The sequence below is a fragment of the Apiospora hydei genome (genome assembly GCF_038363865.1).
Source record: "Apiospora hydei strain CBS 114990 chromosome Unknown utg000005l_segment0_segment0, whole genome shotgun sequence".
NCBI lineage: Eukaryota > Fungi > Ascomycota > Sordariomycetes > Amphisphaeriales > Apiosporaceae > Apiospora > Apiospora hydei.
Genome location: NW_027117364.1, coordinates 3323489 through 3350108, shown reverse-complemented (window position 1 = coordinate 3350108; position 26620 = coordinate 3323489). Strand labels below are relative to the sequence as shown.

The window sequence follows — 26620 nt, the reverse complement described above, 5'->3', positions numbered from 1 at the left end:
GTGGACGATTCAGTCTTGATGTTGTTTGTATGCAACAGGGGCTCACTGAGGTGAGCGACTGATCGCTCTCCTAAGGACACCTCCTGTGTGTCACCTGCCTCTGGATGCACTTTCAAATCACGATAGCTACTTCCAGCCTGCCTGGTCTGATAACCCAACTCTCGCAACATCCAAAGATTCAATGACTGAGTTTGACTTAGATGTCCCCCAAGTATAGACCCCCGAAAGATACTTGTACGAAGTGCATACGCTAGTGACTTAGCCATACGAATATGCTTTCGTCTCTTAGAACACTTCTGGTGATAGGGTTTATCTTCATGATCTCGCTCAATCTGCCGAGGATTAGAGGATCATTTGGAAGTCGCTCGCGAAGTTTTCGCCGTGATTATAGAACCTAAGGGTTTGATAAGTTGAATAAGGCGTTCCCCCGCCCCGCTCATACGAATTTCTTCTTGTTGCCATAACTTGGCCAAAACTTGGTCAATCTTTCTTTACAGTGAAGAAAACAATAGTAAAAAAGGTCATCGCTAGACAGACATGGCATCAAAATTATCCAAAGTCAACGTCGAGGCCGCGTTATCTTCAATATCTAGTCTCACAGCTGCCATCGGTCGGGCTTCATTGGAAACTGGAAACCCCGTGATCTGGGTCGATACCCAGAAAGCCATGGGGAATGCCCTTGATAAGATGATCGCTCTTCCGCGTAGTCCACCCCTCTGTATATTGATCTAGAGGGCGCCAGGCTATCGCGATCTGGTATGATCTCTATCATGCAGCTGTTTATAGCTCCATTGGCGACAACCTACCTTTTCGACATTTCTGTCATGAAATCGAGAGCCTTCACGACCTGTGGCCCGAAAAGCAAACGTTCGCTCAAGGAAGTGCTTGAATCCAAAAAACACGAAAAAAGTCTTCTTCGACGCAAGCAACGACTCAGCCGCGCTGTTCTGCCAATATGGCATCCAGCTTCGTGGCGTCATGGACCTCCAGCTAATGGAGCTCGCCGCCGCCCGCTCGCGTGGCAGCCGCCTTATCGAGACCGGCATCGTGAGCGGTCTCGCGACTTGCATTGAGCGAGACCTGGATCTGAGCCCGGCGGAGAAACAAACCTGGGCCGAAGGCAAGAAGAAGGGCTATGCCTTGTTCTGCCCGGACAAAGGCGGGGACCAGCAGGCCTTCAACCAGAGACCCCTCGCGCAGGAGCTCATGGACTACTGCGCGGCCGATGTCAGGTATCTTCCTGGGCTCTGGACGGTGTATAATGGAAGAATTGCGGCATGCTGGAGACCCTGGCTTCGCAGCGCCACGGAGTCCCGGATTCGGGAATCACAGATCGTCACGTACAGCCCTCGCGGTCGTGGGAAGGAGGATCGTCGCAAGAGGCGAGTAGAGCGGGAGCAAGCTGGGATACGGAAGCGAAAGGATCGAGACCATCTAAATTCGCTTTGTAAGGCTGCACTAAGCAAAATGGCATATAATAGGTGATAAGGGGCCGAGATGTCGGCACGAGGCAGTACCTAGTGTCCAGCCTCCGTATATAGATCGCGGCTAGAAAAGCAGATGGAAGAGAGCCGGTGCGGACGGTGGTGGGGCCGGGTGTGCCTGTACCTAATCCTTGCAAACAGCGCTCCACTCTAAATCAAAATGTGGGCAGTCGTCAGTCTAGGTCATACCTTTATTTTATTTTCCGTTCAATGCCCAGCCGATCAGCTATATCGCTGCGTTCAACAGAAACCTTGCCTCTGCGATAGTGTTCTGCGCCTCTATACCTACCGGACAGTACAAACTGCTGCAGCTGAGGAACCTCCGCAATGGCTGGCGACAAAACCCCCAGCGTCCATGCGCTCGAGAAGCCCGAGAAGCTTCAGGATCTCCTCAAGGCCGACCGGGGCGACGACTGCACGCCGTGTCGCGTGGTTGGTAAGTTCTTTGGCCTTTTCCGCCAATCGCATGATGATGTTCTCTCTCCATCTTCCTATCTCCCCAATTCCCTTCCGCGCTCGAGCGACGACCCCTCCCGTCAGCAGCGGCAACCGCCAGCAACCAGCCGGGGCGCCGACTGCATGTCGTGTCGTGTGGCAGGTACGAACTAGTTCCTCCCCTGGAGGCTAGCTCTTGCTGCGCCCCCGGCAGTAGAAGCTGGTCTAGTCATTTATGTCGCCTTCATCTCACGCATGGTTGCGCGCAAAGAGAGCAGGGGACAGTCGCTGACAACGAGTTCTTGCGAAATAACAGGCGGCGGCGCATTCCTCGGCCTCTCGGCCTACTCCTACTGGTCCGGCATGAACCAGCTCGAACGTCAGCAGGCCAAGATCCTGGCCTCGGGGTCCAGGTTCGGCATGCGGAGCCGGAAGCTCGGTATTACGGCTACGAGCGTGGGACTCGCATGGTTGGGCATCTGGAGGATGTTCATGTAGGAGAGGGGAAGAAGACCAAGCAAAACGAACAAACACGATATGGTAAACTCAGGGCAATGCGCCAAGTGGGAAGAAGGGCAACCCGAAATCCACCTGGGGATCCGACATGGACAGGCGCTCGCTGCGCTCGCTTACCGTGACGGAATCGCCAGTGCGAGACCGATGCCGTTTGTGGGATCGTCCGTTAATGGGGTACTACAAAGCTTGATCCTCGGTAGGGATACACGGACGTCTCCTTGAGAAATAGGGTGGTTTTGCGTCGAGCAGCTGCAGCGTAATACCTGCCTAAAGGTATGACGGGATGGGCGATTTCTCGCCGGCTTCACAAGGAGTGGCCGCTCTTCACCTGTACAAAACCAAGTGTATTAACGCCAGATAGCTTCCAACCTAAAAGGGGTGCGAGAAGGGGCTCAACAAGTGCAGGCGTTTCAGGAGTCTGTTATACGTCGAGATGAGCTGTATATAAAATAAAATCATCCACTCTATTTGGATTTTTATCGAAATGACCTCTCTCCTAATAAAGGAACCCAAAAAAAGGCTCCAGATGCTACTTAAGATCTTACAGAACCACTGGAGATGCCTTCATCTCGTTATTTCGATCCCTTTCCACCTGAATCCTTCGCCTGGGTATCGTCATCCCCTGAAAGGGCATTCTTCAGATCCTGGACCCTCAACCTCTGCAGACCAGCCGGTTCCTCCAGCTCCACCGTCTCACCCATCCTCACATCGCCCTTAATCCCATCTTTCGCCGCATTACTCCTCGACGACAACGGCGTCGCGACCGGCCCTTTCTCCCCAATGCCGCGCCTCGCGCGGCAGGGGCTGCCACCAGCCCTCGTCGTCGCGCGCATGCCACTGCGCGCCGCACAGCTCCCACAGCCGGCTCGCGGCGCGCTTGTAAGCGAAGCGCTCGTCCTCGCCCGTGAAGGCGCCCGTGTTGCTGAAGTCGAGCCGGGACGCGGCGGGCGAGATGCCGAAATCGGAGTCCTGGTGGTCGGATTCCGGATCCGTCTGGTCCGGGGTGTAGGACGAGATGTTGGGGCGGAAGGGGGACGTGGTGTCTTGGTAGACTTCGGCGATGGTCTCGGGGAGGATGGCGTCCGCGTCCACTGTGGGGGATGTTGGGTCAAGGTTGTGGTCGTTGGCTTTGGCTTCGGGGAAGAAGAGGTCGTCGGGCCCCGCGGCGGCGCGCACGTGGAGTTTGCAGCGTGCTTCGTAGAGGGCGTCTAGGAGGGTGATGAGGCGGCGGGCTTCGTTCTTCTTGAGGATGGTGAGGACGGGGATTTCGTCAATGATGAAGGTGTGGAAGGTGGAGGCCATGGTAATGTAGTCTGCTGGTCCGTAGGTAGAGACCAGATCGTTGAACTTCCAATATGTGACTCCGTTATGCTGTAGAGGGACGCGGACGGTGCGGCCATAGACGGTAAGTTTCAATGGCTCCCATGACCTGTTTCCGAGGGACGCCGTCCAGTCTTTGTCGTCGGTCTCGTTCAGTAAAGCGTAGTTTCGGGGTATTGCAAGGCCTTCTTCTGATGAAACGGGTTCACTGGCGGTCGAAGGATCCATACCCTGTGAAGCCTTGATGGTATTTCCTGTTGCCACATCTGTAATGGCACTGCCAAGTCGTAACTCATTCTCTCTGGGCTCTTGCATTTCCCGTCTCCGCCAGTCCTTGCCGCCCTCCATCTGCCAGAATTCGCAGCGCGCCTTGAGCACTTCGAGAAAGTTGGAGAAATCGCTAGACGTCCCAAAGAGCTCTCCTCGGCCCCTGCTCCGGCTCTTGCCAAAGCCAAGAACCTGACCCAGAAAGCCGCCGGCGCCGGGCGGAGGAGAGGCGTACTCGAACCCCGTGGCCTTCTCTAAATCCTCGGGCATGCGATTTGACGAAGCCACCAGCACGCCGCCGAGCTGAAAGAAGGCCGTGAAGAGGTTGCTCAGGATCTTGCTCGCGGCCCGGTCGGGGAACTGGAACTCGTCCAGGAACAGGATCGGAGACTTCTCGATCATCTCTCGTGCCATCCATAATAGCGAGTATTGCTGGTCGCCGCCGCCACTCATCTGCGGATGAGACTTCCTGTACGTCTCCAGTTGCGATAACGTATATAACATAAAGGTATTGAAATGCCACCGCTTCTTCTGACTTGTGGGCAAGCCGTCCGCGAGCAGGTCTAGCAGCATGGACTTCCCCGTGCCCACTTCGCCAGACAGGAAGAGGCCCCGGGGCGAGTCGATCTGGATAGCAGCTTCATGGCCGGTTAGGACCCTCGTCAAGGCGAGACTGTCTCTGTCTTCTGTACTGGCAAAGAAACGGGAAAATAGCGGGTTCCTCCGTATAGGGTGGTTTGCTGCGGCAAGTGAAGAGCTACCTTCGCGACTCCGCCTCGACTCGTCCAACGTGTTAGAGATGGCTTTCAGCCTAGCCCCGTATTCAACCGAAGGCGAGTAGTCCTTTAAGCGCTTGTAAATCTTCTGAAGATGGATCGCTAGTCTATGCTGCGCCGGATCAGAGCAGTAATACCCCGTTGCCAGAAGGCTCTGGTATTTGACCAAGGGGTCCGTGATGGTGACGGAAGTTGCTGCTCGTTTCATTGTGGCCGGAGAGCTAGCTACCTTGGGCCAGTTACCGACTGTGAGCACCAACTATACCAAGACCTTAGTTCCTCAGCTTGCCTCGAGTGTAAGCAGTCAGTATAAAACCAAGCCATATAGATGACGCCGTTGTTGTTGCTGAAATGATCTAAGCTAGATGAACATGTGGTTCGGTCACATGAGGCCGAGCCTTATCACAAGGATATGCCTCATGCCCACTTATAAGAGAAGTTACAGAAATGTTACTGGAAGGGAACAATTAATACAAAACACAAGTCTACATGAGTGTAAGAGGCCAAGATCTATTCAAGGACAAAGTTGACAACATCTAAAAAGGATGTTTAGAAGGTGCATCTACTAATAAAAGATGCCCCATAATCCGGGTGTTGAGGTCATCATCTACAGCTAAAGTCGGGTAAAGCGAATAGTCGCCCGCTCGGACCAACTTAGCCGGGCGGCCTAGGGAGAGTCGGATGCGTCTAAGTAACAATTGTTGAAACGAAATAGAACAGGCGTAACACGCAATAGGCTAGGCTAAAAATACATGTACACAGCACGAGCAACCCCAGACCGACTTCTAAAAAGTTCTACCGGTAACAGCTCAGTGCTGCTGAGCTGGTCGATTTGTGGGCCCTTCAGCCTCCCATTGAATCATGGCCAGTCGGGCCAGCAAGGCATTGGTCCCTGGAGCCTCCCCCTAGGCCAAAGCCAAGGCTTGAAGCACCTAAAAAGCAGGGCCCCATCGAAAACAGCAGATGAAGTAGGCATGTACTTCGGTACCTGTTCCTGCTGCTGCTGCTGCTGCTGCTGCTGCTTGCCAGCCATGCCATTGCCATTGCCATTTGATGGCCCATTCTTAGCCAAAAACACCAAGGGCGTTTTTGGATGGGAGCTACGAGCGTGAGAGACTCCATCCATTGGCTCGCGAAAAAATAAGAAAGGGAAAAGGCATTTTACCCAACATCGACTCTCCCATTGCTCAAGTCCTTTGCGACCCAACCGCCATCAACCTATCCATCCTCCATCTACTGCATGCGCGTACTCATCTTGTTTTATTGCCCTGCTGCGTCTTTGTTGGACGTTGACGAATAGAGACTTGATGCATCAATCGCCGGTTCGGCCAAAGTAAACATTGTTGGCGACGGCCTTTTTTTTTACCTTGAACGTCGTCATCCTTACTCAACAAACACCTACCTCGACCCTACCTCGACCCTACCCCGACCTAACTGGTCTGCCCCGACCGACTTTCCATCAATCCCTCCATCGACATCCTCAAAATGTTTTCGCCATCATTAAAAAACAACCCCGAACATGCGCCTACACCCACAGTCACCACCCGCGGTCGCCGGCGCCAGCGACCCGCGAGCTCCGAGAACACGGCCCAGCAGCCTAAAGCCAAACGCTCTAGAATCGCCCTCAACGAGCAGACCTTTGTCACCCCCGACGCGAGCGTCGAAAACTTCGAGGTGAAAGCGACGCGTCCCCAAACTAAGGAGCCGAAGCAGGATGGCATCGAAAACACACCTCCGCCCACCATCAGGAAGGAGCTCAGCGTCCGCTCCAAGAAGGCCGCCAAGGGTAGTGACCGCGTTGGCAAGGGAGATGGAAGTGTCGTACTCGTACGTAACCACTCAAGCATAACCTATGGGACGAATGGCTAACAGTCTATGATAGACGAGCAATTCCGGCTTCGTCGTCAGCAAGCTCCCTGCTCTGCCCGAGAGGCTTCGAGCCGACGCAACAAGTAAGACGGGCATCTACTACGCCTACCTCCAGGAATGGAGATACGATCTGACTGGTTGCTAACACTATACAGGTCGCCAACATGGCTCCGTCGATGCCGCTACTGGCTTCGCCCTGAGTCTCACCCAAACACATGCGGTCGTCTGGCCTTACACGTCGCTATCACACACACCTTCGGATTCTTTCGTCTTCACACTCCCCTACCCGTCGAGGTATGCGACCGACCCCCTGCCGATAGGATCCCTCGTCTCGTCGTCCGTCTCGTCGTCCGAAACCGGGTTGGTGGTGGTGATGCCGACCAGCGGCAAGGTTACCTACTGGGAGTCCATCACGAGTGCCACAACGCTAGACTTCATGCGACAGCAACGCAATGGAGTCGAGGACACCATCCCGGGCATGTACTCGGGGGAGACGGTCACCCAGATTATCCGCGCAGAGTCGACAACCGGCTTCGTGCTGTCCTTCAGCAGTGGGCGCATGGCTTACCTTAGTGTACGTGATGCTCATGGTCGACCACAAATATCGGTTCAGCTCTTGCGCACAAGTCTGGCCCCCAAAAGCGGAGGAATCTTTGGGAGCATACGAAACGTGCTATCCCAGGCAGCTGTGCAAGGTGATATTGCCGCTGTCAGATCGGACCGCTCCTCGAGGCAAGGCGAGCGCACAGTCGTCGCGGCTACCTCGAAGGGCCGGCTGCATGCATGGAAGATTCACCGGGGCGGCCACCACGATCTGCTGACCGAGTACGACGCCAAAGAGGCTGTGATCGCGAGCATCCGAGAACGCGACTTGCGCTCGATCGCATATCCTGCCGAGACCTTCAGAATTCACGATTTCACATACACACCCGCCAATCCGGATGAGAAATACATCGATATGACACAACTTCATCATACACCTGCGTACGACACTTACCAGCATCTCATGCTGCTTACTTCTTTCTCTGACGGAGACAACTACCGTTATGTCCTCGTGGAGGTTCTTCTTCCCAATGGTGCATCACCCGAAACACCCATCGTGGTTGGCGCGATACGACCCATCAGCAGCTATTCGACTCCGCCGAACCCTCATGCTCTTGCCAAACCCCGCCTGTATCTACCGAAACCTGCTATTGTCGCATTTGTGGTCTTTGACCGTGCAATTATTGTGACATCTATAGCGCGCCAAGGGGATTCACCAGATTCGCAGCTGCTCGAGGACAGTCACATCCTGCCGGCTACCTACGAAGATGTCGTCGATCTTCGACAGGACCCTGTACTGGAGGTTGTCGGATCGGGCATCGAGGAGCCTCATGCTTTTGGGTCTGAGGAAGCCAGGAGCGCACAGGTCAAGACGAAAACCCCTCCGTGGTGCTTCTAGTCCGAGGTGTTGGTACTCTTCGAGTACTGACTTCCGATATTGATAAGTTTCCGACCGACAAAGCCCCCGAAGTCACCGCGAAAAGCAAGCTTGAGCAGGCCGTTTTCTTTGGTGTCAAAGAAGACAACCCCCTCGTGTTTGATGCCCAACGTGAGCTTCCATTCTCGGATGAAGAGGTGGGAGACGCTGCCCTCGAACTGAGTAACGACATTCTCAGCTCGAACAGCCCGCATCTTACGGCCGGCTCGGTGCATTTGGAAAGTCACCTGAGATTCCGGGCAAGAATGCTGGAGAAGCTCATGTCCCATTTGAAAAACATCAAAGTCAGCCTAAACCGTGTCACACGCTGGAAGTTGTTGTGGAATGCCGAAAAACTGCATGCTGCAAGTTACGTGTGGAAGAAGCACGAGGAGTTCCTCAATACGCGGTCTGCTGAGGCGAAGAAAGATCTGGCTGCTGAGATTGTCGAGTACATCAGGACCGAGGAGAAGCACCAGCCGGACGTCTCGCGAGGAGAAATCGACCAGCTTCGCTACTGGTTCACACATGACACCGACCGTATGAACATATTCTTGGCCTGGGCGTACGAGGTCATCAAGTACAACTCGAAAGCGGAGCTAGACCAACCGTCATTGACGCGTTTCATCTGCGAAGCCATGCAGATGAACATTTATGCCATCCGTGAAGCCATGGAATTCCGTAAAAGGAACCTTCCTCTTTACGGGCTTGAGCAAGAAAAGATGGAAAATGGAATTCTTGCGGAAAACTACGAGGGCCTGCCCCAACCGTGGACTAGCGACCAATACATTACGAACAACCTGAAGCGCTTGGTTGAGCTTGCCTCCGAGTGGGCCAACCAGAATTACGTGACAGAGGTCGCTGGGAAGACGGAGCAGATGCTTGTCCAACAGATCCGAACTCTTCTCCCAGCTCTCACGGAGGTATATTTGACTGCCCTTCAGGAGCTGTCTCGCTCATCGCTTGCTAGCTCGAGCGCCAAAACCGTTACCTTGGGTCAGAGCTTCGAAGAGACGTACGAAAAAAGACCGCCACGAGAAGGTAATTCTTCTCGCGCAATCAGAGAACTGGGAGGCTGCCGTTAGACTGGCTGAGCAACACCGTTCTCTGGCCGCGTTGGCCGAGATCATGATCAAGGAGACTGAGTCGCTGCGCACGAGACTCTCGACAGGCGCTTTGTCGCCTGAGGAGACTCAACGACTTGAGGACCGAATGAAGGCCAATGAGAAGCAAGTCGAAGACTACTTCGCTGCATATGGCCAGAACTTTGCTTTCCCGTTCTACGATTATCTCTTGAGCCTAGATGGCATTGATGCAGTGCTCGAGTACAGTGGCGACAAGGTTTACAAGACCTCATTCCTGCGTACCAAGCCGGAACTTGCGAAGATATCGTGGATCAACGATATCATCGGAGAGGAGGATATAGTACACGCCGCCGATACCCTGCTTGATCTGGGCTTGGCACGAGAGCAGCAAATCTGGAACAAGAAGATCGAGCTGAGTCTTGGAAAGCTCGCTCGTATGGCTGAGGCATCCCGCCCTGCCAGCAAAGCATCCCTCAGCAGACAAGAAGCCTCCGTCAACGTCACGGTGGCTGATGCTGGTGTTGACGCCATCGACAAGGAGCTGTCAATCATCAAGATCCAGGACCAGCTCTACGGACAAGTCCGACCAGTCGTTAGTGTCGCTCTTGATGAGACCGCAGAGCTCCCCATGGCACTTGACGCCTTCCCCATCAAGGTCCCCAAGAAATACAAGATCCTCAGTGAACTCTACGAAAATGGACTCGCGCGGCTCCTGAAACACGAAGCACTCGATCCGATGACTCTGATCGATCTTCTCACCTTGATTCAACTGCAGCCGGACCTCAAGGAGATGATTTCGGACCAGTTCTTCTTGGCTATCCAGGTTGCCAACTACGCACTGGTTGATGAAGAGCGCGAGCAAGCCGAGCGTCTTATTTGGAGAAGATTATACCTCAGGGAAGATTGGACCAAGATCAACAACACCTCCCACAAGGACGACAACGATGTCCTGGAAATCTTGGGTAGCACCGACCTCTTCTCGACCTTCTGTGTCCTCCATGCTAGTCGTAAGTGCCTTCTTCCACCTGACCTTGAGTCTGATACTAATGCTGTTTTAGAACAAAGCGCTGAAGGCAAACCTTACCGTCGTATCATGCCTTCGGAGGCTCTTGGCGTCTACACAGAAACTCTTGACCGGCGCTTCCAAAAACTGGACAAGGGCTACGGCGACAGGTACTTGGAGGCAATGAGATGGGAGGACAGCAACTTGAAGAAGCATGTCGAGAAGCACAGGTTGGAGGAGTGGGCCCAGGAGACCCGAAGACTGGCAGAGGACACAGTCAATCAGCAGTATGACCAACAAACGGTAGAAGGCGCCTCGCAGCTGTCGCCAACAGCCGCGAAGACGACGACAGCCAACGGGCATTCGCAGAATGGCGCACACTAAAGAGATGCGGGCCGTCTGCGCAGCAGTGACCGAAAGAGATGAGATGGGCGAGAAAGAGAAGAGCGAAAGCAGCGTGTTGGCGTGTGAACGCCGAACGCCGAACGCATTACGGAGCTGGAGAAAGTGTATAGTAACCTAATGAACACCCTTTGCCGGATTATATATCCTTTTTGGGTTGGCGTAGCGAGGATGGGCAAAAGGAAACAAAATCAGAGATTCGAGTGATATCATTTGCACGGGAGGGGGATTTTTTGCTTTTGGTTGTATTGAGAGAGCATCCATTGGACACTGCCGTCGACGATGGTATAGTATTGAGGCTCCCGTCCGTTATAATTTTGACTTGATAGCTTTTGCAGGCACGACAAGTTGCCAGCGTTGCATACGTGGGTACGGGATCTCCTTCAGAAGGTTAATGCAATACCACTGTTTTGTTCTAGACTTGGTCCTGAGGACTTTACCTTGTATTGTAGCTTCTGTATTCCTGGCTTGTAAATGATTGTGAGCTGGCAACAGTGACGATAAGTCATCCGGCTTTGAGCCTGGAGACACCGCCGATTCAAGGAAAGAATAGTTGCATACAAATGAACTGGACGATGTCATGTACGCAGTTCATAGGAGATATATATACCCCTTTACTATTCACGCTTCTGTTCATTGCCCATGTAGGGTCTAACTTACACGTTACAGGAGGATCTAGTTATCTGGAGTCTTCATTTCAAGCTATAGGTATCCGAAGACTTGACTATCGTGGCTCACATGAAGAAGCAGAAGGTAGTATAAGATGCCTGATATTTGCAACAGAGTCGCCATAATAACCCCAACGCCGTTCATCCCGATTGATATCTTTCAAATTCATTAACTTGACCCCCAGTGGTCGTATGCCCAACGCCGTAACCCCCAAAACTCATCATAATGCTAAGGAAGCTCCGTGCGAGTCTGCAAGCGCATCGCGTTCTTCCTGCCGTAATACACTATTCCAAGCGAAAAAGGTGCGGGACATCAGTTCGCTCACCCATGATGCCTCCTCCCTCTGCCCGACCTGATTCAAGCGCTGCACGGTATCTGTCCCCAAACTCACCATCCTTCGTGACAGCCTATCCGATTTGGCCTGGTTCACTTGCTTCGCCACCGATGCGATCTTGCCATCATCGTGGAGGTACTTGACTGCTGAGGTATGGTCAGGGGAGGTCGGATGATGTAATTCCAGATGCGCAATGTCCAGCTGCTTGCCCCAAGGTCTCCCAATATCCGTGAACATCTCGAAAAGTGGGACAGAAGGCCTCGGCCTCTGCGAGGCATCTACCGTTGAGGTCCATGACAGCCTGGCCCAGCTGTTCTTCACCACTCTTTCCATGTGGCGATTCTTGGATTCCAAGGTTTGATGCATGCGCAGGAAAGCCGAGTAACTGTCATCGAGGGCTCTGGTCAACCCTAGCTTGCTTTCGTCCAGCTTGATGATATACGGTATAATGTTGGCGATGGCTTGCTGCGTTTCCTTGTCCTCGGGCGAGGACACGATACGTGCGCCGAGACGCGATAACCAAGTCCATACGACTTCCTCCAAACCCTCAGCATATAGGAAAGGCGCCAGATGTTTTATCAAGACGGAGTTGTGGAGGAACTCGAGGTTGTGGTCAAGACCCGAAGAGCGAAGCCATTGCACGACTTTCAGGCCGGCGCCCGTATCGCCCAGGCGTACGCGCTTCTCGAGCGCAAGGACGGACTGGGAGTTGATGATCCGGGAGATGGAGGCGAGGAAACCGGCGGCTCTTTGCGCAGTCATCATACCCCGCGACGAGGCCGAGTCGAAGATGTAGAGCTCCTTCTGGACATCGGCCTGGACATCGGTCGGCAGCGGCTCCGAGTGTAATGATATCTGCTGGCTTCCTGCCCCCCGCCCCCGCCCTCTGCGGCTTTGTGAACAGAGGGTTGGACAAGATGTTGTCCAAGTGGTAATCGGTCGGTCGTAGTTTGCCAGGCTGGTGGTTACTGGGTAGCTCTTTGTTGGAAAGCACGGCTTTCTCGAGCCGCTTGGAGATGGGCGCCGACGGCGGGACGGCGGCTGCCTCTGGGGACGAGGAGGAGGATTGCCATGGGTGTTCTTGGTCGAGGTGCTTCCGGAAGGAGGACGTGATGGAGTTGAGCAGCTGTTGCGACTCGCGCTGGTTCAGCGGCAGGGGTTGGTGAATCCGGGGGAGCAGGCCCTTCTTGAGGGAGTTGAGTTGGGTAGTAGGGGCGACCATGGCTACTACTGCTTTGGTATATACTGTATGTAGTCCGTCGGCGGTTTCGCGACTGCGCTACGGCGATATGGAGTTGGACATGGACATGGACATAGAACGGTAGAGCAGAGCAAGTTCGTTGGGAATGCCGACGAGAGGGAAACGAATTGTTCGGGTGGCTTATATGAGTCTAGAGTCAGAGGCTGTGGTTGTCAGGGAGGAGGAACGTGGTTGTTACGCCCATACCTCAACGCAGTGACTCTGATCGGTCGTTCACGATGTCAATTGAAGCCGGCCGCCGCCTTGGTGGGCTGTTGTTCCATGTCTCCACACAAACCTTATCCAATGGTCATCAAAATGCCAAGACTTTGGGGCATGGATATCTGACATCTGGGGGACCGTCTCGGCGTGAGATGATCCGTTCCGCTACTTGGCGGGGCACCTGAGCTTCCAGCTCCGGACCCCGTTATGTAATTGAGTCCAAGAATCAATGGATGACGCTGGGCCAAAGCTGATTCCATTCGATGCTTCAAGAGCTATCCTGGTCCGGTCTCCAGACTGCCAGATCATCAGGTAACTGGTCACTTTAGGCTCACAGTGTGATTCTCACACACCATGTTTTGCTTCCAAGTTTATATTCAAATACGTTGACTGACAGTGTGTGCTCTGGTAGCTCCAACGCCTGTCAGTACCTGTGGGCTTTTGAGGTGTTTTCTGGATCCGGTCTTGGGAGTCCCTGTTTTGACTGACTTGCAATTCCTAGCTTGACATCTGGATGGGATGCGCACTTTCTTAGTCACGATTCATGTCAATCAGTCCGTTTTATCCCTCTACTAAACCCATAATTGTGTACGGCAGAATTCTGTATTGGCTGGGCTGCGGGGTTGACCAGCTTGCCTTTGATTCGGAGAATACTGGCAGGACAAGCATACGTTGTATCCTTCTTACCATAAGTATGTACACTGCGCATCCGGTTGACCTCCTGTATGTATGTGGCCTGACGAAGGGGCCGACTGAGGCTTGCTTGGCCTCAGCTGCCAGGTACGGTAGGCTGTAGACGGGAGACAAGGCCCAACCAAGATCTACCTCTGCCAGGGTGGAGTGCATGAGCATGCCATGGGATTGCCGAGGGCCACAGCTCCTTTGATTGGCCCGCCAGCAGAGGTAGGGAGGGCAAAAGGCGGATGACAGACAGTGCTACTGCCAGAGCTACACTTGAAGGGTGATGACGGGCACGACAATTGTCACGTTGGCAACGGTCATACTGCAAACTTTTGCACAGCATTCGATTTCATGCACTGCACATCGATAGCAACTGCTTCGCTTCGCATCCGTCGGTGAAGGGGACAGAAGTTTCACCGACCTGGACTCCTCGTGTGGTTCTAATACACCAGGCGTATGAACCAAATGGATGGCTGGAGATGGAAAAACGTGCAACACTTGCGTCATTGGTGCACTTTGGACATGGCATTCCAACTGGAGTTGATTGATCACGAGACATGGCCTGGCTACAAGTACAGTGGGAGGGGCGGTAGCTAGGGGACTGGAGGTAGGTATTAATAAATCCCACTCTACATAAAGTACCTCCTACCTCCATGGTAATTGAAGTACTCAGGCAACCGGCCGCATGCAGCTGGTGTGGGTATATTTGCCATGTTCTTGTTGTTATTTTCGCCTGTTGCCCTTTTTCCCTGGAGGGTGATCTTGTGTAGAGTGATACAAGACAGGATTAACATGCCATTCTTTTATTCAGCTGTGGTTTTTCGTTTATTGTTGGACCCCAAGAGCCGGGGTCGGCCAAGACTGTGACTTGGGGGTGCTGTCAGCCTCAAAAAAACCAAACAGCCTGCCAGGCATTTACACCCACCCGCAGCAATTGGCCACTGGTCCCCGCCTACCGCCTACCTAAGGGGAACGATTGGAACGTTCAGAGGGAGAGCGGTACTATCAATGTACGGATACATGAACCAACCAACTGGGTTCAATGTTCGACTGGATCTAAAAACCACCTGCACCCACCTCTGCTCAAGTATTGATTGATTGAAGTTCGAAGCCTTGCCTCGTTCGTCTACTGGTCAGGTTAGGCCTAGGGATTTGTTCTTGTATTCACCGGGCCAATAGCATCGGTTGGCTGAGCTGGACAGACTGGAGTTCTGGTCAATCGATTGATTGATTGATTGTCTACTACCTAGGTTACCCGTTACCCCCAGTGAGAGTGATGTGGTACCACTGCACCGCTACCTGTTACTGTACCTAACATACCTACTGCTACTGCTGCTGCTGTTGGCACTACGGTACTCCTCCTCGCTGCACTGCTGCAACAACTTGACTGCTGCCATAGCATCCCGTCCAGGCGACCTGTCGTTCTGCAGCCATCAAATCCGTTCAGTTCAATCCCTCACTCGATCTGAACTCTAATCCCATCAATTCTCATCCACCCCCCAGGCTGGAATTTTTGTATCCTTCACTCACACCATCCGACCCCTTCCTAAACCCACGAATTGTCGCCCATCTCCATCAGTGCACGTCGTCGCTAGTCCCTTTCCTTCAAGGGACTTTTGGTTTTTTACCTAATTCTCCTCCTTCCTCTTTTTCTGCGGTCTCCACACCAAAACACACATTTCACATACACCACTTCACACACACATCGAACCCCCAGACATTCTACCACGCAATGTCTGAGGTACAGGCTCGATCGGAAGCGCCCACCTCCCGCGGCAGAGGAGGTGGCCGCGGAGGCAGAGGAGGTTTCGGCGGTCGCGGAGGCACCAGAAAAGCCAATGGCGACAAGTCAATCTCTGCAGACACAGGCTCCTTCGATGATGACGGCGACGTGAGCCAGCTCCGAAAGCAATACGGCGAAAAGCTCGACATGATCAAGGCCATCTTCCCCGACTGGTCAGACGCCGATATCCTCTACGCACTGAAGGAGACAGATGGTGACGTCGAGCTCACGGCCACACGCATCTCAGAAGGTTCGTCGTCCTCCCGCCATACTTACTTGCTCACCTCACCTGTTCCGCACCGCTTTTGACAACAATCATGCCCTTCTTTTCCCATTCTTCCCACCCCTGTTCTTCTTCTTCCTCGACCTTGATGCAAAGCTACTGGCTCCCTCACAATCACTTGTCGCTATTTCACTCAAGCTAACCTTGATGCTTTTCTCCGTCACTAGGCACTATCTCTCAATGGGGCGAGGTTTCCAAGACCAAGAAGGCTCCTAAGCCTAAGACGAAAGATTCAGCTACCGTTGGTCTCACCGAATCGACTGGTAATGCCCGGCCTGTGCGAGGCGGTCGCGCCGATGGAGGACGAGGAGGTCGAGGTGCACGCGGAAGCGAGCGAGCGCGCGGCGGAGGACGTGGTCGGGCCACCACTGCTCACGTCGCTACCAATGGCCAACGCAACAAAGATGGACAGCTTTCTGTGCCAACTGATGAGGCTTCAGGTTGGGGCAACACTACTTCTACTGATGACGCGACCACGAATGCGAATGAATGGGGAACCACTGGCTGGGGCACCACAATTACCGACACCACTGCAAACAACACTACTTCTTCTACAACCGACTCTACCACTCCCGCCCCTACCTCTACCTCCACTACTGCCACGCCCGCTCCCGCAGCTGCCCCCGCTGCCATGACCTGGGCCAGCATGCTCCGAAAGTCGACGGCACCTGCGCCTGCGCCAGCCAAGCCCAAGGAGACCTCGGCACCCAAGCCTGCTGATTCCCTGGAGCCTTTGCCCTCGTCAGAGCCTACCGAGCCTGAGCCTGAAGCCCCGACTGCTGAAGAGGCACACAAGGAGCCCACCCCCAAGGTCGAGCAGGCTGCACCTGTACCTGTGCCTGCGCCTGTTCCTGCTATTCCAGTAGCTGTTCCTGAAGCACCCAAGGTTGTCGAGCCCGAGGTCGCTTTACCGCCTCCTGAAGACGATCTCACTAGACGCAACCTGGAACAACTGCCCGACGAGTCGAACCCTCCCGCCACACATACCGTTGCCAGCACAGCTGCGGACTCGTGGGATCCCCGTCATGGTCAACAGAGCGCTACTGCTACGCCGATTTCTGCCGCGCAAGCTCAGCACCAGCAGTCCCGCCCCGCTGCCAGTGGATATGCTGCAACTGCTCTCAAGGCTACTGAGAGACCCGTTCGTGTGCCTAGCTTTCAGCGACGCGTTCTTGAGCAGGAGGAGGCTGTGCGGATGCCTGGCAACCGCGAGGTGGACCGTGCCGCCGTCCAGTTTGGTGCTTTCAGCTTGAACGGAGCTGAAGATGACATTGATGGAGATCGCGAAGAGGCCGAGACTAGAGCCCAACCGCCCTCTGACTCTCCCATCCAGCCGCGTGCCGCACTTCCTCCTGTTACTCAGCCTGCTGCGGTGCCGGAAGCTTTCCCCTCTGCTCCCGGCCCGAAGCCTACCGGCCCTCTGCCGCAAGCCTCTGGTGCTGCTGGTATAGTGCCTTTTCATTTACTCCCTACACAGGTACCGTATACTAACATGTCTTCATCAGCGATGCCTGTAGCACCCCCTACTGGCCCTGCCGCTGCCGCGGCTGCTCAACGTATGTCGCAATACCCTCAATTTGCACAACCCACCATCATCTTGACTAACATTCACTCAGCTCCGCTTGCTCCTGCGGCCGCCCAACAATTTGGTCGATTCGGACATGCCAACACCCATGACCAACCCGCATTCCCTCCCAAGCAGCCATTCGACTCGTTTGGGCAGCCCCCTGTAACCACCGCCCCGGGAGTTTACGACAGCGCCTACACACCCGCATCCCAGGCGCCCGTACAACCCAGCGCTGCTGGCGCTTTCAGCTCCGCCCCCAACGACTACACTTCTTACTACACTGCTGAACAGTACGGCCGAGGTTCGTACAACAACTACTATGGCCAGCACAGTCAGCACCAAGGTGCTCAGGGCCACAACGAAGGTCCCAGCTCGCAAGGCCGACCTTTTGCCGGTTACAATGCCACCGCGCAAAGCGCCGACAACTTGAGTCAGTACCCGCAGAGCGCGACCCAGCAGTCCAGATACGGCGCCGCCGCTGCAGGTGATGCTCACAACAGTGGCCACAACACACCGAACCCTGCTACTGTCCAGGCTCAACCTCAGGCGCCCCAGCAGGCCGGTCAGAACAATGGCCCCCAGTCCAACCTACACCAGCAGCAGCCCTCTGCTAACCCGTACCCCTATGGACATCCTTACTACTCGAGCCCATTTTACGCTCAGTACATGAACTCTTCTTATGGAGGCGGTTATGGCCAGGGCGCATATGGTGCCGGCCCTTACGGAAAGGGTAACGTCTACGGCAACCCCAGCCACTACGGAATGTCTCACGGAGGCCCCTACGACTCATCGCCCGCCACTAGTGGCTTTGGTCAGTCTTCTCTGGCCGGCCGCGATAGCGGTCTCGGCTCTACCATCGACAGCTATGGCCGAGCTGGATCTGCCCAGTCCGCTGCCCAGGGTATGGGTAGCGCTGGTTTCGGCGGTGCTCATGATGCATTCGGTCGTGCTGGATCATCTTACCAGTCTCAGGGTGGCCAGTCTTACAATGGTCCGGGTGCTCAAGCAGGCTCAGTCAATGATGACCTGAAGCCCTACGGCGAAGCCAAGGTCGCTGGTGGTCCCAGCCCATCCCTTGCTGCGGCTGCTCGCCCCGGCTCGGCCACGAACAACACCCCTGGTCAGTCAGGCCTCCCGCCCCCTCAATCCGGGGCTCAAGGCATGGGTGGCTACGGTGGCTATCCCAGCCACCTCGGTGGTGCTCACAATGTCCACAGCAACCAGACCGGCGGTAGCGGCTACGGCCTCGGTGGTGCTGGTGGTCAAGGCCATGGAAACAACCCATATGGCGGCTACGGCGGCTATGGCGGATTTGGCGCATACGGCAGAAGCCAGGGCCAACAGGGCTGGGGTAACAACTACTAGTGGCCCGCAAAATGATCTTCGCATGGTTCCTGCGAAGACGACGAATAATTACGCGACTAATTTCGACTGACCTCGCGGGGAAAGAGGCAGCAAACAACCTCTCGTTTCTGACAAGGAAATCAATGGATATCTGCGTCTTTTCGTTGGCTTGACATGGGCTTGCATGGAAATGGTCATGAAAAGTTTCTCATTATGCCTTTTTGTCTGCTCTTCCGGAATCAATACTGAGGCTGGTGGTTGGCCCTTCGTTTTCGATATGGAGTTGAGAACGAAAAGGGAAGGCGAAGAGGGAAAAAAAGGAACATCTGCACGTTGTACGATTTTAAGAAAACCCACTCGACATTTTCCTATTACGGTAATCTTTTCCCTTTCTCTTCCAAGGAGTGGCTTGGAGAGAGCGAGGGAGAGGCTTCACGGCTCTCGTTGCGTTTGCGTTTTCACGCACTGTACTCATGTGGCTATACCAGGGATTGGTTTCAGGGTTTGCTGATGGAGCCAGCATATGAAATAGGATGATACCGACAACAATGAATTTCGTTGGTAGTGCAGTTGCAAGGTCTTCTTCTTCCCCGTGATTGTGTAGAGCTTTTTGTTCAAGCCGTGCGAGCTGGCCTGTCCTTTGGTTTTGGTTATATATTTTCCGCTGGACGGCACTTCTGTAAGATGATACCTACCTAAGTTGGAAGCCAATAGCATAACTGCATGCAAGTATGTAATAAGTACATGCACACTATACAGACCTCGGCTGCATCCCCGACCCCACTCAGCGTATAGCATGCCATATGTAGGGCGCGGCACGACCCTCCTTGTCGCCGGAGTCGGCCACGGCAAAGAGGCACTATTTGACTTCCGGTCGCTCGTGTTTATCAATGCTTCTACGATTTGAAGAAGCATTCATTGATATATTCGCTATTGTGCTTTGCGAAGTGGTCCTTCTGTTCAGGCCCCCGAGATAACCACTAGTGAGTGACCAGGTCGTTTGCCACTACTAGAGAATTTACTCAATAACCACTCAAGTCCATGAGCAAATACAGACTCGGCGCTTGAGATAGCAAATGAGACCCGTCCAAATCTTGAACACTCTCGAGACAACGTCGCTCCGAGTTTGGCAATCTTGGAGTGTGAAAAGCAGTATCTGGCAAAGACCCAATTCACTTCCACGAAGTGTCCCACTCACTAGACACTGTCCCATCCAAAGGCGAGCCCTATCTCATCGACGGAAAATGGAGAGCCCAGCACAGCAGCAGCCAGTGGCGGCGGTGGCGGCGGGTTCACTGCCGACCCCTTCGGAAACCCACCACAACATCGTGTCCCTGGAGACGTTCTGGGTGCCCCTGCCGTCGGCCTTCCGCTTCCCCGAGGGCCACACCCACACTCTGACGGCCTACCCCTGACGGACCGCAGCCAGGTGGCGGAGCGCATCCGCGACGCCAGCATCGTCCTGCTGTCGGTGCTGCAGCTCGACGCGGCGCTGCTGAGCCCGGAGGTCTGCCCGCACCTGCGCATGATCGCCGTCGTGGCCTCGGGCACCGACAACATCGACCTCGAGGCCTGCCGCCGCCGTGGCATCCACGTCGCCAACACGCCGCACGCCAACGCCGACTCGGTCGCGGAGCATGCGTTGGCGCTCTACTTTGCGGCGCGCCGCAGTGTGGTGCTGGCCCATTCGCGCACGCAGAGGGGGTCTGGACAGATCCGGAACAAGGGCCCAGGCTGCTGCATACGCTTAATGGGCCGGATGGGAAGATGCCGCGGACTAGTGCGCATGAGATCGTGGGGATTGTGGGATATGGCGCCGTGGGCAAGAAGGTGGCGAGGCTGTTCGGGGCCTTGGGGATGCGGGTTATGGTATCTGCCCGAAGGGCGACGCTGCCGCCACCACTAAAAAAGAAGAAGGCGAAGAAGTCAGGGCGCCCTTCGATACCGTGCTCCGCACCGCGTCCGTCCTGGTCCTGTGCCTCCCCCGCCTGCTATCGACGGAGAACCTGATCGGCGCCGCCGAGCTCGAGGCGATGCCGCGGCACGCCGTGCTGGTCAATGTGGCGCGCGGGGGGATCGTGGACGAACAGGCTTTGGTCGAGGCGCTCCGGAGCCGGTCCATTGCGGGCGCGGCGACGGATGTGTACGCGCGGAGCCGGCGGGGCCGGAGACGGGGACGCCACTGCTGCCGGGGGACGAGTCGCTGAGGGACCTGAATCTGATTACGACGCCGCACGTGGCTTGGTGCGCGGAGGATACGAATCGGAATTATAACGACATGACGGTGGAGAATGTGTTTAGCTGGTTGGAGGAGGGGGACTAATACGGTGCTGTGAGCGGGCGAGATGGGGATTAGAGGACCGACCACCTTTTGATGCTGTAGGGTGCAGATAGATGGTGAGGTCTGGCTTGATACGGGGTTTGGGATAGGGGGCCAGGGGTCAACTTGGAATCATGTAGGACAGATCTAAGAATTCATGTCACCAAAGTGATGCCTAATAGACTTCGTTCCTACCCTTTGTTACATGTGGCTCGGTCTTCGAAATACCTCGTGTTGGTAGGAATCTGGCTGTTGTTTCTACATGGTCCCGTTTGTTAGTAATTACAGTGATCTTCTTTCTGATAATTCATCACAGGCTTCAAGGCGGTTTAGACACGAGGGACAGTTGAATACCTAAATAGCTTAAACTCAAGTCACAGATGACAAGAATTACTCCTTTCTTTTTAAAAAGGTATACACAATACACAGCCGCAAGGAAACAACTATATTTTCAAACTCGTTCTTACTTTGGTAGATACGGAGTGACAACATTGGGTGGCCATTGTCGACATAACCTTGGGGGAGCCTAGATTCTTCGAGAAATTCCATGGCCCATTCTCGCTTCCAAGCTTCATCAAGATTCACGTCCCAGTCGAACGAAATGTTTGGAAATTTCCCGAAGGCCCCCAGGCAATGAACAGGCCGATCTTTATATCTCAGCCCCTGGAGGAGCATCAACAGTCAGGGGCACGATAGGCGTCCGTGATTAAGTAGGCACCCTGACGAAGTGGACTGTGCCTCGATCGATGCACACAGTTAAACTCTCTGGATCGAGCGGTTTGGGCGGTGCTCACGATGACTACACTCCATAGAATGTTTCATGAGATGGAAGGATGAACATCGCTGTACGTAGTAACAATCAAGCTTGATCAGAAGCGGTAAAAGCCTGCCGCCTTGTGATTTGTGCTCTCCTCTCGATGCGGTTGTCCCAGATCCAAGCTCACAGATTCCAGAGGCCGTGTCGCCAATAAGAGATCGAAGAAATTGACCAGGCAACTAGGGGAAGATGTGCACTTAATGTATGAATACATGGCTCATTAACCTGTTTAATGAGTTGAAGGGCAGTGATATGTGATTGCATATTGTTAGGATAATTGTCGGACACGAAAGTGTGACGATGCAATACTCCTTTTTGACTGGTGGGCCAGTATTCACGTACATTTGGGTCCTATTTCACCGCCATGGTTTGGCAGCTTCAACCAACCTGGCCTATGACGCGATCCATGAAATGCTCAGAAAACATCCCGGGTGAAGCATCTGGCATCTCTGGGGAATCACATTCTCCTCATCGGGCCTTCTTGCTCAGGCAGGGGGGCCGCCATGCAGACTGAAGAGGATCTCTAGCGAAGACAACAACAACTCATGTTTTGCCAACCCATCACACAAGCAACGCATCTTGAAATGCAAGTGTTTCCCCACGCAACCTGCCTCGAGCCTGCGGGGGTTTACATGCTAACATGAGGGCAATTTCGGGAGCTCGGTGAGACACTCGAGAGCCACCTGGCTGTGAGCGCTCATGATTGGGCTTGCCGCTTTATTTGGTTCGGAGGAGTGGCTCCATCGCAGATATGTAATGTAGACCGCCCAGTGTGCCGATACGTCATCGCATTGGACGCGCCTGGTATTTGAGTAATATGAGACGCTGCTGCCGTGGGATTACACTGGATCAGAGAAAAGCAATGACTAGCACGGCGGCTGTTGAAGTGGGCGTGTTTCGCGTAGCGCCGGCAAATATGGGAAAGTTGTCTAGGTAGGTGTTGTGAAGGGATCCCTGGATCACGAGTCAAGAAAGACCCTTTGGCCCTAGAATCAAAGATGACAGCAAGCAACGGCGCGGATGGGCACAGACTCGCTGAAGGGTATCCTAGGCGATAAGCCGTGGCTGGCTATAGTGAGTCCCTAGATTCCGGCATCTGCAACAAAACCGCTGAATAGTTCGCGCCACCAAGATGTGTTGCCGGCATGCACACGTGCACGTGGGAATAAGCAAGTGTGTCTATCTTAAAGAACGCACATCGCACCTTAAAGGGCGGTGGGCCAAAATGAGGGATCGCCCTCAATTAACTTGTGATGCTTGTCCAGATCTCGCAGATCGTTATCGCGAAGGCCTTTTCATGAACCTCATGTTGGCCCGTGGACTGTGTGGACCGGGGCGTGGTGATCATTGGACATTAGCTCTGGGGTCGTCCATCAACACCGCATCCAGTCAGCGACTTACTCAATTGCTCCCTCTCAGATAACGGGCAGACTGGGGGCGAATTAGCAGATTGGGTTAGTCGTGCGCCAAGCACCAAGAGAGGGGAGAGAGAGGAGTTCACGGCAGGACTTGGAGGGGGGTTCTGTTGGTTATCCTCGTCGAGCCTCATTTCCCCCATGCAAGGCGATAGGAGGAGAAAGGAAAGGTTGGAGAGAGGGCCTGGTCATCGTTGATCGTTGGCTGTAGCGCGGATGATGTGATTACTGATGTGATGCTCTGCCGACTTCAATCGCTGTCTCTGCCGGCGGCTTCGGGCGGTTCAGTCGAAATAAGGCCAATTTCAACCAGTGTCGACAGTTGCAGTCACAGCCTGTCATTTCGTTTCGGCTTATGTCAATTCTCCCCGACGCTACGGTGGCATTGGAGCCGGTCGCAACATTCTTCGGATCTCGCACAGGATGGATATCCAAGATTCTTCAATTCCGGAGCAGCGAATCAAGCCTCACAGACAGCCATGAGACACAAGTGCTCTCTAGCCATGCAACACCAGTCGGCCTTGTTTCATAACAGGCCATTTCTGCTGGAGTGTGTACCCGAGGCGGTCATACGATCCCACACAAATAGACGGCACGGCCTGCATGCGTGCATGAGCCAGAGCAGCAAATGCAGGCAAGCATTTGTCCGTCGCCTTCGCCCTGCTAAAGTTAGCATTACCTGTTACATCTTGCACCACCTGCTCCCCCAACTTCTTCCTTCTTCCTTCTTCCCAAGAGCCGCCTAATATCCACCCCTGCCGGATCCGGCAGCTGATCCATCCTCTCTCAAAGGCACCATCATCTTCTAATATTTTCCCGCAGGACTACATACCTAACTCGTACAGCGAACCGGGTAATGGCTACATGTACATACATATAGCATAGCGCATAAACAAATGGAAACGTCTCGGGCGGGGAGGAGTCGAGGGGGACTGCCAGGCCCGCCAGACTGTGCATTGAAAAAAAAGCCCACAGCGCCGGCAAAGTGGGAACGTGAAAGGCCGCCATCCGTCCATTTGACCGCCGAATGTTTCGACAAAGAAGGGAAATGGAGCTCCAGTCCCCAATCCCACCATGCAAGCGGATATCTTAAGCTTGCGTCATATAGGGTAGAGCCTTATATTAGGCTCGGGGCTCTGGGCAGCCCTTCTGTCCCGACAATAGGCTGATTCGGGGTGTTCGAGAAGCCTGAGAAGGGGGCGATGGAAGGAAACCTGTTTAGGCCCGGCGTCTATCTAGTCTTATAAGGCCTCACCACCGGCTGGTCGAATGAAAGGGAATGGCAATCGGCCAATAGCCACAACAAGCCCGTCTTTGGGTCTGGCTCGGGGAGATGAAGAACACGCTGCGAACCATAGTCGATCCCCACTAGCATCGCATATCATATCATGGAGCCCCCGTCAATCTCCCATGGGCCATGGGCCATGGTAGCTTATGTACTAATATCTCTGTCTGGGCCCCATTCGGCCAACGGTGTCGCTTCAGGCCTAGCCCGGACTGATCCCGTGTCCTGTTTAGTCACAACCGCCTCCTTCTTGTCACGGCTGCAGGTGCTGCTGCTGCTTGCTGGTTTCATCGGAATTGGAGTTGGGCAGACACATTGATACAGCCGGGCAGCGACTCCAAAACGTAAAACTTGGAATGACGTGCCATTGCACACCGTATATAACTCCATATCGACGATCGGGCACCAAATGCAAGCCAGTCATGAACAAGAGACGAACGTCGCCGGGGAGACGAGCTGACAGTTTTCGATCCGAGGCTGATACACGCAAGTGACGACACGACACCACCCTTACGACCACCACCTTCTCGACATGGAAAGGCTGCATTGCATTGGCGCACGCATCAAATCTGCATTGGGAAATTGACCCATCCAGCTCCAACATGAACACGTGAGGCCACCGGAAAAAAGAAAAAGAAAAAGGGAATTTCCAAATCTCCCATTCTTTCGATATCAGTCAGCCACAAGCGCGGCGGCCCAGAGCCAATGGTATGCGACGCCCGTAAATGGGCCGAAACGAATTCCTGTCGAGAAAGGGTTCATATTTCAAATGAAGCCGCTTCGTTCCAGCGAAGCCCAGCACAAGCCGCCTGCCGCCAGCCAGTAGGTTACTTTTGTACATGTTAGCGCTCCCATGGGCGGACAACCCACTATCAGGTTCGAGCATCCCCAATCCCTTCACCTGGACCAGTCCCTGGACCCGTGCCAAAATGCAAGGTACCCGTGCTACTTTACCCCTTCAAGAAAAGACTCACTTTTTCTTGGCCGCCCTCTGGGCTCCAACCTGGGCTAAGCCTGTTTGGAGTAGGACCCTCCAACGTCTAAAATTGCTTGCTGTCAAGGTCGCAAGCTGGGATGGGGATTGGGGGGCGCTCTCTATTGACTATTGCCTCTCTATTGTAACCTATAGTAACAGGTCAAATGTCAACAGCATATTGGCTACCCAGCTTAACCACTACTGCTACTGCTACTGCTACTGCTACTGCTACTGCTACTGCTACTGCTAATACGACGACAGTTCGTATGTGCGGCAATACCGCACCCGAGGCAACCGTGGCGTGCCTTTGTTGCTTCCCTCCCGTCCCGTCGGTCATTGGCATCAATCCAAAGACATGGCGCGCTGGGCTTCGTCACCTAGGTAAGTCACTGTATGCATGTATGGCATGGCATGATCCGGCTGCCATTGAGCCATTGACGGCAAGAACACAAAGGGTGGGGAAAATCTCAAAAAGACTGGATGAAAAATTGTTATTTTGGTCTACTTGTCCAAGACAAAGAAGAGGAAGGCGACGAAGAAGACGCGACAAAGTTGACTTGCTGGCATTGGATTGTCTGCTGTGTTGTTTTTTTGGCCTTGCTCACTTCATGTTGCCTGTTCTGCTCTGCTTTTATTCTTATGCCCATTGAATTGCCGAGATTCTTCAAACACCATCGCATAGTCTGCGCCATCCTGCCCACTCTCCCCATTCAGGCCTCTCGGCTCGTAATGCAGCAGTATCGGATTTGACGTTGATGCTTGCTCCCACGGGAGTCTTCTTATCTTTTATCATCCATACCTATCCTATCCTATATGCCAACCAGCGTTCGGATAACAGACAAGCACCCCAGAGTTCCAGACCACTGCCCACCCATCTCCATACTTGCTCCCATACTGTACGGATACACATGCAAACAACGGCCATTTCATCACAGCCGGGCCCTGGCAGCAAGAGCATGATTGATCGATCTTTTGCCTATTCCAGTCCCGAACCCCCCTTGCATTACGAGAAAAGCCGCCAAGGTGCCATTGGGACAGGGACAGGGGCTCCCAGGGCTCTAAGCGGTC

The 26620-nt window shown here is 54.1% G+C and overlaps 7 protein-coding genes across 7 annotated transcripts; 5 read left to right on the top strand and 2 right to left on the bottom strand.

Moving 5' to 3' along the window:
- Positions 1–537: 537 nt before the first annotated feature.
- On the top strand, positions 538–1802 carry PG997_006506 (uncharacterized protein; the record flags this gene model as incomplete). The annotated part of the gene is made up of 3 exons (XM_066810821.1): positions 538–718; positions 911–1447; positions 1801–1802. Coding segments are annotated over 3 exons (720 nt in total).
- Positions 1803–1811: 9 nt separating this feature from the next.
- On the top strand, positions 1812–2417 carry PG997_006505 (uncharacterized protein; the record flags this gene model as incomplete). The annotated part of the gene is made up of 2 exons (XM_066810820.1): positions 1812–1920; positions 2236–2417. 2 exons carry the CDS (start codon positions 1812–1814, stop codon positions 2415–2417), a joined length of 291 nt encoding a protein of 96 aa, XP_066669743.1.
- A 753-nt stretch (positions 2418–3170) lies between these two features.
- PG997_006504 (uncharacterized protein) lies at positions 3171–5006 on the bottom strand (the record flags this gene model as incomplete). Its single annotated transcript, XM_066810819.1, has 1 exon — positions 3171–5006. One exon carries the CDS (start codon positions 5004–5006, stop codon positions 3171–3173), a length of 1836 nt encoding a protein of 611 aa, XP_066669742.1.
- Positions 5007–6283: 1277 nt separating this feature from the next.
- PG997_006503 (uncharacterized protein) lies at positions 6284–10598 on the top strand (the record flags this gene model as incomplete). Its single annotated transcript, XM_066810818.1, is given in 5 exon segments — positions 6284–6614; positions 6823–8050; positions 8062–9167; positions 9190–10218; positions 10270–10598. The coding sequence occupies 5 exon segments, from the start codon at positions 6284–6286 to the stop codon at positions 10596–10598; spliced, it is 4023 nt and encodes a 1340-aa protein (XP_066669741.1).
- A 907-nt stretch (positions 10599–11505) lies between these two features.
- Positions 11506–12841, bottom strand: PG997_006502 (uncharacterized protein; the record flags this gene model as incomplete). The annotated part of the gene is made up of 2 exons (XM_066810817.1): positions 11506–12365; positions 12430–12841. The coding sequence occupies 2 exons, from the start codon at positions 12839–12841 to the stop codon at positions 11506–11508; spliced, it is 1272 nt and encodes a 423-aa protein (XP_066669740.1).
- Positions 12842–15494: 2653 nt separating this feature from the next.
- Positions 15495–18760, top strand: PG997_006501 (CUE domain-containing protein; the record flags this gene model as incomplete). Its single annotated transcript, XM_066810816.1, has 2 exons — positions 15495–15795; positions 15996–18760. 2 exons carry the CDS (start codon positions 15495–15497, stop codon positions 18758–18760), a joined length of 3066 nt encoding a protein of 1021 aa, XP_066669739.1.
- A 1198-nt stretch (positions 18761–19958) lies between these two features.
- Positions 19959–21062, top strand: PG997_006500 (uncharacterized protein; the record flags this gene model as incomplete). The annotated part of the gene is given in 4 exon segments (XM_066810815.1): positions 19959–20519; positions 20531–20608; positions 20623–20880; positions 20895–21062. Coding segments are annotated over 4 exon segments (1065 nt in total), but the record flags the coding sequence as incomplete, so codon positions are not given.
- Positions 21063–26620: the final 5558 nt, after the last annotated feature.